General features: G+C 52.0%; 1 protein-coding gene across 2 annotated transcripts; it reads right to left on the minus strand.

The window, feature by feature from the left end:
* Positions 1–6717: 6717 nt before the first annotated feature.
* pck1 (phosphoenolpyruvate carboxykinase 1 (soluble)) lies at positions 6718–13534 on the minus strand. 2 transcript variants are annotated; one of them, XM_088937769.1, is made up of 10 exons: positions 13448–13534; positions 11796–12070; positions 11398–11579; positions 10933–11136; positions 10327–10514; positions 9706–9868; positions 8928–9152; positions 8479–8610; positions 8170–8265; positions 6718–7804 (listed from the first exon to the last, which is right to left on the minus strand). In XM_088937769.1, the coding sequence occupies exons 2-10, from the start codon at positions 12017–12019 to the stop codon at positions 7347–7349; spliced, it is 1872 nt and encodes a 623-aa protein (XP_088793895.1). In that variant the 5' UTR covers positions 12020–12070; positions 13448–13534; the 3' UTR covers positions 6718–7346. The 2 variants fall into 2 exon arrangements, with proteins under 2 accessions (XP_088793895.1, XP_088793896.1); XM_088937770.1 differs by lacking the exon at positions 13448–13534 and adding an exon at positions 13047–13409.
* Positions 13535–14717: the final 1183 nt, after the last annotated feature.

Consider the following 14717-nt stretch of genomic DNA (forward strand, 5'->3'; position numbering starts at 1 on the left):
CAGCATTGCCGTTTACTGGGTGGTGGAAGAAACTTTCTGCATGATCAGTTTGCTCTTGTATTTGGTCAGAGCCCTGGATACTCCTCCATAGAGTCTCCGCAGAGTGCCTGTTACTGCAGCGTATACTGTACAGTACCCCCCAGTGTACGAGCAACCGGTGCCTCTCCTGCCTCTTCTCTCTTTCTGCGGGACTTGCTTCGGAAAGGGTTGGATCAGAGCTGGGATCAGGGCACAGCCGGTATGTTTCTGAGGCTGTTAACTTTCTCCTGCAGGGGGCAGCAGGCTGTCTTTGTTAGGCCCTGTGCTGAAGAACCCTGCAGTCGCAAAAAAGTTTGGGAACGTGCTTTGAAAACCAGTTTTGCGGGGGTAGCGTGTGCTTTTTCTGCACTATGACTAAAGTACATCCTTGGGAAAACAAGTACCACCGATCTTTGGATTGAAATGAAAGATTTTTTTTATCAACTGGAATATGTTCAGCAGATGCTTGAAGACTCAACGAGAGAAGGTGTAGGCGGTATTCCTGACTGTAACAGTAGTAGCACATCCTTTCCACCAGGTGGAGTCCTTACTCTTGCTCTGGCATTGGGACTGCTGTGCAGGGAAAGTTTACGAAAACTCAATTTTGACAAAGAAATACGAGACTTGTTACAGGATACATTGTACTTTCAATTTAACCTGCAGGCTAATTTCTTTTAATAGACCCCTGGCAGACACTTAAAACATCTCCTAGTGTCTCGTCTGGCAGTAAGTGAGCCCGAGCCAGGTCAGGCTGGGCAGTAGAGGGATGGGAGTCCTCTAGGGAAAGCCAGGCTGCTACAGTACACCAGCAGCTCTCAGCCTTGGTCTTCCTCACAGGCTCATTGATTTCTGTATTTGTTTGTTCAGGCATATTTGTAAACTTGCTATTAGCTCTTTAAAGGTCAGACATGGGGTTTGTCACGAATATCAGCCCTGTGCCACTTTCTGAGTCTTAGGAGTGTCCTTCAGGTCTGCTGCCTGAAACAGAACCAGCTGGACTTTTGCAGAGCCACATGCTCACTCAGGGCCTGTCCGATACACGTTCATCATCAACAAGTCAGTTGTCAGTCAGAGTAACCAGCTTCAAGCTGCAGAGAGGCTGAGTAAAGTTCCATGTACTGACACTGTCAGAGTTGGTTTTATTTTACACTAAGGACTGATGAAATTAGTTAAATCGAAGACTAACTCCAGGACAAACCCAGAATCACCGTGACCCTCTCCAGGAATAGAGGCTTTCTGTTATCGGCTGGTTGTGCTCTTGTACATCATTGCTAAAGATCCTGCTCGCTGCTTGAGCAGCAGCTGTCAGACGTGTCCAACCCACTGTATGGCTGTATGAGCAGTTTGGGATGAACATGGTGTGAACAATGGATCCAGGTGTGAAGGAGATTTATATAATGGTAAAGATTATAATGGCAAATGGAAAAACCTTCTCTCTTATGTTACAGGTAGAGATGTCTAGCAAATACGGGCAAGCCTAGATTAAATTTATGACCTCTTTGACGCCTGATTTTATTCTGTGAAAGAAGATTAAGCAATCTTTTTGTGTGGATTATTAGTCTCTTGTTGTGTTTTACTAATTACATTCCCATGTCTCCCCTCCCTTCTCACTGCAAACATGTGGCTGGAATTTCAGTAAGTGCCACTTTAATCCGATCAAGCTGTCTTGTTTGGGCTTGTTGTCTCGGAGTTAGGGGATGTGCCGAAGACAAACCTCTGAGTCCAGCCCGCTCACTGTGGCCCTACCGACTGGCAGCGCCCCAGCTGCAGCACCATGTCCCCGCGTGAGAGGCGGCCCCGGCCTTTAATGAGTAACCACCAGCCGAGAGACCTGCTGCTGCGCCGCCTGGGGTGGGCAGGGCTGTGTCGGAGCCAGTGACGCAGGACTCTCCTGAATGAAGTGGGTTGTTTTTCTGCGCTCTTGTGTAACAAGCACACCTCCTGCCCCGCTCTGGGTCACCTCTAGCTGCGCCGCGGAGGGCTGTGGGTGAGAGAGAGCTGACTCTGCAGCACAGTCAGCTCCGGGCAGGGGACCAGACACAAACTCCCCACAAACTGAAACACAGACCCTGCCGAAGTACCAGTGACCACAGCCTGGACACAGACACTGGGTGGCACAGGTAGACCTGGCCACTCTGAGAGGACAGGGTCGGTGACCACAGCCTGGCCCTTCAGGTTCTTCTTGAATATCAAGATGAATAACTGTGTTTAATTATGCAACCAACAGAACTGTAACGTCTGTGTTTCGTTAGAATTGTCTCAGTAAACAAAATGCAAGTTTTTTGCTTGCTGTCTTAACCTGCCCTGTTTTAGTTCATTTTGAAGCAAAACCCATTCTTTCTGCATCCATATACAGTATATTGCAGTGTACTCTACAACGAACAGTAAATTACTTTAGTTTATTGTTGAAAACCCCTAATTTATAAAAACAGTATTAACTGTGTATGACTTCTTACTGATGGCTAGTACCCAGCTGGTCTGACAGCACCTTGTGCTTTTTCATATGGAAAGCAAGTTCACCGCTGACTGGGGAAACTGGGCTGTGCTGTCCAAGGGTTGCTGGGACAAAGGAGTGATTTTCCGCAATTTGTAGGCAATTTAGTAATAAAAACCATTTTATGGATATGAATAAGAATGATCCCAGCCTTGCTCTGGTATAAAATGATATTATGAGAGAGTGCCCTCTGGCCTGAGCTGTATCACTCTTTGTAACTGCTGAGCACTTTGGCCCACAGTTCCATTAAAAACAGCTCAATAGTCCTCAACAGTCAGCGCGGAACAAGCGTCTCCTTCACTGTGTCTCGCAGATTGCTTCTCTTGCCAAGGCTGGCCTGTGATCTGTCACTAAATTCACAGTAAATCCCCAGAGAAACTCCATAAAAGTGCACAGAGTTGCCTGAATGCTTAAGTGTTTTCTGCAAGTCCAGTGAGCAGGCAAGACTCTCTCTCTACAGACTTGGTATTAACTTGTAGGGAAGTTATCAACAGAACATTTGCAAATTGCTTTTACGTTTTTCTATGTCTGGGGTGACCCCTGCCTTCTGCCCATTGCCTGCTGGGATGGCAACCCTGTTTCGAAGCAGTTAGAAAAGGGATGGATGGTTTCTTTTCTTGTCTCTCCCAAGTTTACACCACATATTGAATTTACCTTCGCCTCAGAATGGAACATGCTTACAGCATTTTACAATACCTCACTCTGCTTTGGCAAGATCTGATTACACCACAGCTCTCCATAGTCCTTCTGGGGGCCGAGACGCATGCCCCCAGTATCAGCTGCTCTTGGGGTCCAGGTTTTGTTCTAGAGATGACCGGGGGGTTGTTCCAAACAACACAAGAGCTGCTCGTGCGACTGAAGCACACTGACATTATGGGCCACATGGCCTCCTTTCTGCAGTTGTCTAAAACACAGGAAAGGCGGAGGTGATTCTGGGCACATGTCCCAGAGGGAAGATGTTCCTGTAGCTACAGGACAGGGGACAGCCAGAGGTAACAGGTGGGCAACCAAGTGATACGTGGAAAATGAAGGGCGATGGGTTATTTTCTGGATTTCCTTATGAATGTTGAATATGGTAATTCTTCATGGATATTTTACCATTTACCTTTCCCAGACTCTACTGCTCTACTTCCATAATGCCGTGGCATACATCTAACCTCTCCAGCCAGGCTTTCCTGAGTTTCCCAGGGTGTCCCCTGGGCAGTTGCAGGGCAGTGGGGTGTGTGAGTCCAGCTGGCTGTCCGAGTGGCTGACCAGCAGTGTGCCTGGAGGTGGGCTGATGACATGGTGGGCCTGTGGGCAGGGTCACTGTCCCCGAATTACATCACACACCTGTTTAACCAGCATTCCTGCTTCCTGCAGCTCCGCGCCGGTCCTGTGGAATGTGCCCTGGCGTTGAGCAACTCTCGTGCAGTGCGGTGTGGCGCTATCTCCCTGGGCAAACATGCTGTTTGATCTCTCCCGCCGGCTTGTGTAATGCACTGGGACTCTGGGGAGAGTGCCAACTGCATGAATCCATGGCTCAGAAATGCTGAACTGTTAGTTTGATCTGGGGCGGACTGGAATCATATCAGCAGGTACAGTTTGCTCTTGCAGGCGAGTTGGTCTTTTCATGCCCTTTTGCTTTTAAGAGAATTTCGTCATGAGGAATGGATACCTGCCGCACTTGGCTGTTGTGGAGAGCCTGTGCATGCGGGTGTCTCGTTCCACCCTCGCTACCGAGCTCCTCGTGTCTTCGGCTCCACTGGGACGTTTGCGCCGGTTGTGAATTTGCACAGAACCCAAGCGATCAGCCTCAGGAGGTTCTGAAGAGATCGCTCCGGGTGCCGAGTAGTTTTACTGGACTCATAAGCATCAGTTTTCACAATGGCAGCTTTGCAGGAAAGACGGGCCCCGGCTGACCGTGCATGACACAGCATGTGTGACTAACACTTCCTCACTTCTCCTTTATCCCATGAGAGCTGAGCTCCCCTGCACTGACCTGACCTCACCGGCCCGGGGACTGGGGGAAAGGTCACAGAGACTCCTAGCACTCTGCCTGTTCTGGATGAAACCGCTGCGCAGTGCCCCGTCAATAGGAGAGAGGAGATTCCCGCACACTCAGAGTGCAGCCGTCGCAGCAGACAGAGGACCCGCTGGCCAACCTCGGCTCGGCCGGGCGAGCACTCGTCCCCAACCCCTGCTAAAGAAAGAGGGGCAAAGGCCTGAGGGGGACTTCTATGACTTTAAACATCACTTCCCTTGCAAAAAAATGCCAAAGGCAAACGAAAGCAGTAAAAATAACCTTAGACGCAGCTCTACCACTGCTCTTTCAGGCAGAGCTGGGCTCTCTAATTCTGGTAGCACTCCACTGAGGGGCAGCACTGAGCAAGCAGCTGGCTGCACTGGTACGGATGCCAGGTATTGTAAATGCCAGGACAAGTTTCGCTCCACAGTGCCAGGCTGCTGGATCGGAAATGCCAGGAAGTGCCATAGGAAATTCTGCCTTTTCCAAGTGCACTGCACAGAGCTCCACACATTCTGAACCCCTCGGGCTCTCTGCGATCTCAGCCAGCTCTGACTCAGCATTCAAAGAATCGCTGGCTCACCCACATTTTTTTCCCTCTAAACACCCACTGAGCTGTGCACTGGGTGATTGAAAATCAGATTATTGTTGATCATGACCGCAAGATTGCACTCTTCAGCTGACCCTGTTGCACTAGTTAAGGGGTTGTTTTTAAAAATGCTTCTGCTTATGACTGTGGAGGCACCAGCCCCCAGGGGTTGTGTATTTTGACTTTGAAGTGCGAGGGAGGTCAGGACTGAAAGATCTCAACTCTGGAGGCAACTTAAGACCTTCTAGCCCTGCTCTGCTTCTCCTGCTCTTCCTGTAGTTGTTCCTTCAGGCCTCAAATATCATCTTGCCTCCTCCACAGGTCTCCAGCGTTCTCTTGCCATTTATGATAGAAATGCTTCTGCCCTTCCTTTGTTCAAGGTGTGAGCATATCTAAATTAATATTAATATTAGCGTTCTGTAAAACAATATTGATGAAACAGTGTAGTAAATTCAGGTTCCTGGGCTTGCGCCCTGTCCACTCCCACCCCAGTTCGTCTCTCACCTCATGGGCTCGAACCCGGGACTCCAGCATCACTCAACTTCGTCAGCGCAGGTGGCCAACATTGCTGTTATGTGCAGGGGGGTAGAGGGCAGTGCCGTCGCCGCACTGCAATCGGCTCGTACCTGTATGTCGGCCGTTTCCTTACACTAGCAATATAATAAGAATACTGAGATTAATTGCTATTTTATTGTTTTCGTCCCTTTCTGTCATCTCCTCTCACTGAGTGAACCCAGGTGGCATCGCGGTACCAGTTACTGGAGGATTGAGACTGGAAAGCAATGGGACACCGGAGCAGTGAGCTACACTGTGAGAGCAATGTGGGAAAAGGCTTCTCCAGGAGCAGATAAGCCCGTCTCCGGGTGCTCAGTCCGGACTGGAACACTCTGGCCAACACTCGGATCAACAGGGACTGTGGAGAGTTTTAGCTTGAGCCAAACGTCCGTGTTTCTCGTCCACCATTGTGAACACTCAGGGGCACTTTAATTATTAAACTGATGAGTTCATCGAGAAGAGACGTTGACCCCGACTCCCATTTCTACAGCAGCCATTGCGACAAGGGCGCATCAGCAGTGTGCAGCCAGGAACTGGGGGCGACACCCCTCTCATGTGGGGTGCAGAGTCCTAGTCACTCTACACTGCAGCCCAGTCCTAGATTAATACTGTGTTGTATCAGAAGGTAAAGATGCACCCTTGCTTTCTCCAGCTGTTCACACCCATGCCTCGTACAGGAAGGAACCTCTGTGGTCTTTGGAGTCAGAACAGAGATGGGCAGCAGCTGTTCTGCTGGTGGTCATGGTGGTTCTGACAGCTCGTATCCTCCTCTCTGGAGATTGCTGCTTCTTTCTGTCCAGAGCAGCCCGGCATCTGCACAGCTGCTCTCTGGGTCAGACTGCAAGGCTATACCCTTGTTCCACACACAGTAATTTACTCAGCTGGATTCCTGTTAGGTCCTTCATCAGAAAGCCGCTCATCAACAGACCACAACTGACTACAAACATGTTACAAAAATCCAAATATTTTATTTCTTTTTTACATTTTTAAACCTTTTGTGCTGAAAATAATTACTTTTTTAATTACAACCACACAATTACACTATTAATAAAAAAATAATACTATCCTAACAGCTAATGCTATACAAAAATAAATTAAAATGTTTCACAATAGCAATAACAATAACTATAACAGTTATTCTGCAAGAAGGAACATGTTCTGCGTTTGAAAAATGTGCTGATTCCCCAGTGTTTGGAAGACAGTTAGCAGGGCAGGACTTTTTTGTTCTCTGGTAACACGTCCAAACATACCAGGCTCGTAAAAACATGTGATCGGAAAGCGTAAGACAGTAAAATATTGCATAAATGTGCAAATCAGAATATAGGTTATTGATCTCTGTCTCTCACTTTTTAAAAATATACTTGACACTTTAAGACAAGTTAACACTACAATCTAAAATGATTCAGCTCTTCTCAGGTCCCAGAAGACATTTCAGTTCATTAGCAATACTGTTAGTGTTTCACAGGGCTGGAGGTCAGCAGCCACAGCTAGAGCACAGGACGCCGGAGGTAAAGATTTCTTTGATTTTTCAACATCCACCATTTTCTTAACTTTTTTTCCTTAAGCGATGATGGGAGCCCTGGCTCATGAACTTGGAATTAAAAGCAACAGTAAATTAAGCAATCCGCTAATTTCCTAATTTTCGCTAAGCCTCCCATGTCAGTGTGCTGTTTTGTGGCCCCGCCTCACAGCTGGTGTATCCTCTGCTCCAGCAGACACAGCTGCCTCTCCACCTCGTAGGGCAGGTCGTCGTTCACCTGCGTCTTGAAATACGCGCGGATCGCCCGGGCTTCCTCCTCCCAGAAGTCCCGGGGCAGGTGGAAGAGCTCCTGCAGGTCCACCTCCTGGCCCAGCCCCTTCAGGTTGAGCGCCCCCTCAGCGGGCAGGTACCCCACAGCCGAGGGGAACACGCCGGCCTCCCCGTCCACCCTGCGGAAGATCCACTCCAGCACGCGCACGTTCTCCCCGAAGCCCGGCCACAGGAAGGCGCCCTGCGCGCTCCGGCGGAACCAGTTGACGTGGAAGATCTTGGGCAGCCTGACGCGCGGGCGCTGCTCCATGCTGAGCCAGTGCGCCAGGTAGCGGCCGAAGTTGTAGCCGAAGAAGGGCCGCATGGCGAAGGGGTCGTGCATGATCACTTTGCCTGGGGCGGGAAGGGAGGACAATCAGTTGTGTGCGAGAGAGACACAGAAAGACAGCCCTACCAGCGTCTCCCGGCTTCACATCTCTCAGGCAGCTCATTAGCTTGGTCCTAAAAGGGCTGGTGCAGCTGCTTCTGTATCTGAGCCAGCAGGGACGGGCACATCGGTTGCACTGAGCATGTCATAATCCCCATCTCTGAACGGGCTTCATCACTCTGCTCTCCTCCCCACTGAGAGCTGCCGTGTGGGGAGCGGACTGGCGCACTCCGGCTGCTGTTGCACCATCCAGGCGGGGCTGGATGTGGGGCACTTTGAGTGGGGTGTCCACAACAGCGCTGTATAAGTGTCTGTGTCTGAGCACGCTCACCTTTGTGCTCAGCTGCAGCTGTGGCCTCGGACCTCATGGCAGCGCCCACGAACACACCGTGCTGCCAGTCAAAGGCCTCATATACCAGGGGCACACCTGGAGACAGAGAAGACAGAACGCCGTTAGTGTCAGAGGAATTGCATGTTTTATTAAAGATTAGATTAGACTTCCATATCAGCATTCTTTCTGTATTCATGTCATTAATACAGGATACATTTACAAGGGGATTGAGGGTGGCACGTCAGTCAGTGTGTGGAGTCTGCATGTAACCGTCCTCCTACAGAGCTCATGGCACCTCATGATACTCACCCTGTGGTCTGCGCCCTCCAAAGATGATGGCCTCAATGGGGACGCCCTCTGGGGACTCCCACTGCGGGTCAATGATGGGGCACTGGCTGGCTGGGGTGCAGAACCGGGAGTTAGGGTGTGCACAGGGCTCGCCTGCAGGACAGATAGGGAGGAAAAAGAGGGGTTAATAAGCTCCAGCTCAGTGCCACAGCATCTCACTGAGGAAAGAGACTGCTCCATTCCAACTTAGTTTACAGTATATTTCATGAGTTTCAAAGCAATGGTTAAGTCATCTGGTAACTGCAAAACTAGACAGGCGTCTTTCATTAAAAGTCATTCCCAGTGAAAGTCGGTGACTGAAGCCTGGAGGTTTTTCTAGGCTGCAGATGTGTCTGGTGGCTCTGTGGTTTTCTCTGGGGGTGCCTGGGGAGAGGGGGTGTCTCGTGGATGGAGGTGGGCAGCGGACTCACCGTCCTCGGGGGTCCAGGGTTTGTTCTTCCAGGAGGTGATGGTGACACCCTTGGGGAGGGTCAGGTCCATGCCTTCCCAGTACACCCCTCCGTCGCTGGTCTCCGCCACATTGGTGAAGATGGTGTTCTTGCAGATGGTGGCCATGGCGTTGGGATTCGTCTTCACGGAGGTCCCGGGCGCGACGCCGAAAAACCCGTTCTCTGGGTTGATGGCCCTCAGATTCCCTGTGCAGAGAGAAGACAGACCTGAGAGTTAATTGCTGCAGGGCAGCAAGCGTGCCTGCCTGCTAACATGCAAGAACTGAACGAGGATTAAAAAAGTCTCTTCTTCTGCTTTTCAGAAGCGAACCATTAAGATCCCAGGTGCGGGCTTTTCAGAAACTCCAGAACAGCACTGGAGACTCCAGTGTTGAAACGAGCTCTTCACGCACAATAGCCATCGCACAGGGGTTTGTCCCGCTTGTGTTCGTGAATGTCAGAGTGTCCTGCATGCAAAGTGAATATCTGAAAACAAGTGGAGCTGCTTCATGATATGGACCAGGAACCAGCAGGCTGCCATGATCGAGGCTGGGGACCTCTGACTCTCCATAACACTTCCTTCAGGATGGAGCCCGCCATCGCCTGCTCCTGAGCAGCGCTGTGGAGATTAGGGGGCTGAGGCTATGCTTCGTGTTTTAGGGCTCCTTCACAAAAAGGAGGGGGGCGCGTCCACAGGAGGGCCCAGTAAAGCCGTGAGGGTGCTCGGTTACGGGAGAGAGCGGGACAGGCTGGTTCTGACCTTCCTCATCGAATTTCATCCAGGCAATGTCGTCGCCCACACACTCCACCTTCCAGCCGGGCAGCGAGGGCTTCATCATGGCCAGGTTCGTCTTCCCGCAGGCGCTGGGGAAGGCGGCGGCGATGTACTTCTTCCGGCCCTCCGGGCTGGTGATGCCCAGGATCTGCAGAAGGAAGGGGGGGAATCCTTCAGGGATGAAGGGGCCTGCTGTGACCATGACCGAGGCACAGGGCTGGACAGACCTCAGTGACTGTGAGCAGACAGGAACGTGCTGGACAGCCCTGCAGTGGCCACAGCACAAAGCTGGCTGGCCAGTAGTGGCCGTGACAACAGGGCAGGGCCGCACCAGCCTCGCTGACCATGATAACACAGGACAAAGCTGGACGGCCCTGCTTTGACTGGGACCATAGCATAAGGCTGGGCAGCCCTCCCTGTGACTGTGATGTGCGACTGTCCAGCCCAGCCCTGCATGGCTGAGCTGGACAGCCCTGCAGCGATAGTGATCACTGGACAGAGCTGGACAGCCCTGTAGTGGCCGTGACCAGTGGACAGGGCCCACTCTGCCATCCCAGCCCCCGCGGCGCCCCTCTCATGACGCCCCCGGAGCAGCGCTCAGCTCACCAGCATGTGCTCGGCCAGCCAGCCCTCCTCCTTGGCGATGCGCGAGGCGATGCGCAGGGCGAAGCACTTCTTCCCCAGCAGGGAGTTCCCGCCGTAGCCGCTGCCGAAGGACACGATCTGCCGCCGGTCCGGCACGTGGGCGACCAGGGTGAGCTCGGGGTTGCAGGGCCAGTCGTTGACCAGGGGCCCTGGGGGGGGGGGGGGGGACAGAGAGGGGCGCTCAGTGGAGTGGCACCTCCTTGCAGCACGGGCAGGTTCAGAGACGGGTTTTCAGCTCTCGCGTGTGAGAACCGAGAGGAGAGCACTGATGCATTCGGCCCGCTGGATAGTTAGCAGCGTGTTGATCTGAGGATCTTATCCAGCCGTTTAGATGTAAAACTACATGAAACCCCTTTGTATCCACAAGTCGAAGCGTGAACTTGTGCCTGTTCTCTCTATCTACTGCAGACAAACGAGGTCTGTGCCTGGCAGGGATATGTGGCACGAGCAGCCATTGAGGGCTTCTCCAGTCTTTTTCCCATGTGTTATTGATAATGCAGTGGTGGGGATGGACAGGAGCTCAAGCGTTCCTGACAGCGGTGGGGGGGGGGAGCGGAGCCGACTTACTCTTGAGGGGCAGAGGGCAGCCCACGGAGTGCAGGCAGCGCACAAACTCCCCGTCCCCCAGGGCCTGCAGCACGGCCGCCCCCATCCGGGTCATCACCCGCATGCTGGCCACCACGTAGGGGGAGTCCGTGAGCTGCACCCCGATCTTGGAGAGCGGCGAGCCCAGGGGACCCATGCTGTAGGGGATCACGTACATGGTGCGGCCTGCGGAGGGAGCAGCAGACACAGGGAGCTAGAGCCATCCTCCTCTCCACGCACACGCACAACGCACACACACGTCACACCCCCGGAGGAGGGCAGTCCCCGACAGGGTTTTTTCTTCCCAAATGAAGTAAATAGTTTTTATTTAAGGAGCTCAAGCAGGGCCCTCTTTCAGCCCCGAGCCAGTTCAGGATTACAGCCGCAAAACTCAGGCCAGCGGAGCGCCCACAGACCCGCGTCTCCCACTCAAGCTCTGTCAGGTACCTTTCATGCAGCCGGGGAAGCGCAGGTTCATGGCCTTCTCGAACTCCCCCTGGGACATCCAGCGCCCCAGCTGGCTGAGCCCGGAGCGCGGCGTGGGCACCGTGTCCCTCTCCTCCTGCGTCACGATCACTGTCCGGCTCTCCACACGCGCCACGTCTCGGGGGTCTGTGCGAGCCAGCCAGCTGCAGGCAGCAGGAGACAGGAGGGTGAGTCGGGCCCTCAGCGCCTTTCACTGCTGTCCTGCAAAGCCCTGTAAACGCGAGCTTGGTCCAGGGAGTCGGGGAGCTTTCCCCTGCCTTCAAGTCACCAGCGACGGTTAGTGACTCCCTGCCCTGTGTGGCTGTTTATTCTACTGGCGTCAGCTGTGCCGTGGAGTGAACCGGCCTGCGGGCGCTTACCAGTTCTCGTACTTGTGCAGCCTCTTGATCATTCCCTGCTCCTCCAGCAGCGTGAGGACGCGCAGGTTCTCCTCCTCCGAGCCGTCGCAGATGTGCAGGGAGTCGGGCTGGCAGAGGGAGGCGCTGCTCTCCACGAACTCCCGCAGCGCCGGGCCGAGCGCGGCCAGGTCCCCCTGCAGGACGCGCGGCGCGGACAGCGCTTGGTTGTGCACCTGGGGCGGCATGATGTGCTCAGCTGGCGGGGGGGGGGGGGGGGTGAAGATGCCGTCAGCGCCCTGAGAGGAAGAAGGCAGAGAAAACTAAAGCGCCAGCAGGAGACGTTTCGTTTCTACAGCGTCACGTTGGCTCCTAGACAGATTCTTCCCGCAGAATCTTTTATTTCTCGTTTCAGAAGAAGCGGGGAGGCGAATCTAATTGCATTATATTTCACTGAACAGAGGAATTCGAGCTACAGTACACGCGGCGTTTCCACGCATGTCGCCGGCACGACTTAGCGGTAGGGTGATTTGCGGGAACTCTGAAGCTTTCGCCTTTCAAGACTCCAGCGCAAACTCTTGTACAATACAGCGCACATTCATGAAATTCGTGTTTAAAACTGTATCTGACCTATTAAGATATTGTAACGCAACGGGGGCTCAGGCGGGCGCCCTTGCCGCTTCAGGTCGGCCCCACACTGTCCGGGGCTCGAACCCGGGACTTCCGCGTCTCTCTGCAGCGACCTAGCCCCGTGAGCTAAAGAGAGATCTCTCTACAGCCCACTAGCTGTAGTCCTGCTATCACAGGGAAGGGCGGTGACGTCACCTGCTCTGGTACGCCTGCTCTTACACAGTACCTGTCGGCCGTAAGCGTTACAATATCTACATTGACAATACAAAGCTGAACTCGTTTGATCGCTTTTTTTCTACAGTGTTTGTACTCACGTTTATTCCAGACTATCGCCTATTGTACTGTATTGGGTTTAAAATGCTTGTTATTGTATTATTGCTAGTATCCTGTCCGCCTTGGGGTCGGTGGTCCAGTGCCCATCTAACCCATACAGACTACTACAGAGCGGACAGGCGGGTCACAAGGAAATCAGCGCAAAACCTGTTTGACACACGAATTCGGAATATCCGTCTCGGGGAAAAATAAAATTAACGGGACGGGACAGTAAATTTATAATAATCGAACTCACTTAACCAACGGTTAACGGGTTAGAAACCATCTCCTATTAAAAAAGGCATTTACAAAAACAATGACGTTTTCACTCACTTCTGGTAAGAAGGCCCCTAAATTCTAAAGAGTTTGAGTGAATTCAATCTTGCCGCAGCCCGAGTCTGCTGGAGATGCTCCTGCCCGCCGGAGCCAGTTGGGCTGATATTTCTGATACAGCTGCCCTGCCTGAGAGCTCACAGCCGGTAGTCTGCAGGTAGTCATGCCGTCACCAGCGAGGCTCTATCTGAAAGGCTCGGGGCAGCACTCGCCACGACAAAACGGTTTTTACTATTAAAAGCAGAGACCTTCTAACACCTGGTTCGTCACGTCATTATACATTACAGAGAAGACGATGCTCAAATGTATTTTAAAATCAAGGCAAATCTTAACGTGACGCTAATTATAAAGTGAATGTAAAGCAGAGAAAATATGAGATAATAAATAGTCTAATATCTTACCAAGATCCTTTTAAAAAAAGCAGATCAGGTGGATGGAGTGAGAGCGGTCTCTGCAGATGTCTCTGGGACAAGGTCTCAGTGTGGGATGCCTCAGCTCCTGTATGATCACAGCTGGACAGTCCTGCTCATTTATAGTGTGTCAGCCGGCGGGGGGGGGGGGCGAACTTCAGATTGGATTTGCTTAAACCCATAACCTACAAACCACCTGCCCCCCGAAAAGAACACACCGAAATGAATAATTAAACATCGGGAAAACACGTCCCTAAGGTTAATTATTCAACCCGGCATCATGTTCTTGTTTTGTTCTTTTTCTCCGAGATACTAAGTCGAAAAAAATAAAAAAAAGAGATCACATCTGGCAGTATTCCAGGTTATTGCTAGAAGTTGCTCCATGCGGTTCACGTTAAAGTTCAACTTTGCCCCACATCGCCCGTGATGCAAGACAGAGAGCTTCCAGGCCTGTTCGGCTCCATCTCGTCGATGAGTGACGTATCCCTTGCGGCAGATAGTAAAACCTGATTGGCTGTTGTCTTGACGCCTTAGTGCGAATCGCAGGCTGTGATTGGCCAGGGGCCGCGGAGGCTCGTCCAAGATGTGACAGCAGCGGAAGCTGGGAGTCCTGGCTGGTAGAGCTGAGCTCGCAGCTGCACGGGAGTTTCTAGGGCCGGTTAATCTACTCCAGGTCCTTATGAGCTTGAATTTCCGATCCATTTTCTTCCAGGCGAACTCTTCCCTCTTGAATTAAACCCGGATTCAACTAATAATTTAACCGCATATCTAAACGTTAAGTTTAAGATTCGCTCCTCGAATTTGTATTCTGTTCAAGAGCAAAATAAAATGATCGAATGAACAGTCAGTTTAATCAGAGTATTGCTTCAAATAAGGGCTAAATCAAACCGGTCAAAGTCCAGACTGAAAAGCAGCAGACACTGGAGTCGCCAAATCCAGGATAAGGAGTAAGAGATACCTCCAGGAACCTTCAATGCCTTTTAAAAACGATCAAATAAAGCGGAAGTAAAGGTACCGCAGTCCCGAGTCACACTACTGTCCTCCTCTCGCTGCGCTTTGAACGCGCATTTCTCATGAGCTGGGGGCGGAATTCACACCGGGCATCTCCGGCACAGACCCGGCTCCGCGCAGCACACCAGGCGCTGCAGGAGCGCCCGGCACTGGGTAGCCGGGACAGAGCCGTCCGAACCCAATTGCACAGCGACTCTGAGCGCCACCATTGGCTTTAAATTATGTGCTTAAAAAATACACGATTCTCACT

Source organism: Atractosteus spatula, chromosome 19 (assembly GCF_055471065.1).
Source record: "Atractosteus spatula isolate fAtrSpa1 chromosome 19, fAtrSpa1.hap1, whole genome shotgun sequence".
Lineage (NCBI taxonomy): Eukaryota > Metazoa > Chordata > Actinopteri > Semionotiformes > Lepisosteidae > Atractosteus > Atractosteus spatula.

Bases quoted from the DNA above. Each gene is read 5' to 3' on its own strand.
- pck1 (XM_088937769.1), bottom strand. From the start codon at position 12,019: ATGCCGCCCCAGGTGCACAACCAAGCGCTGTCCGCGCCGCGCGTCCTG. The intron at 9,153-9,705 runs GTCAGAACCAGC...CTCTCTGCACAG, and splicing joins GATGAAATTCGATGAGGAAG to GGAATCTGAGGGCCATCAAC. The intron at 8,266-8,478 runs GTGAGTATCATG...CTCTGTCTCCAG, and splicing joins TGGAGGGCGCAGACCACAGG to GTGTGCCCCTGGTATATGAG.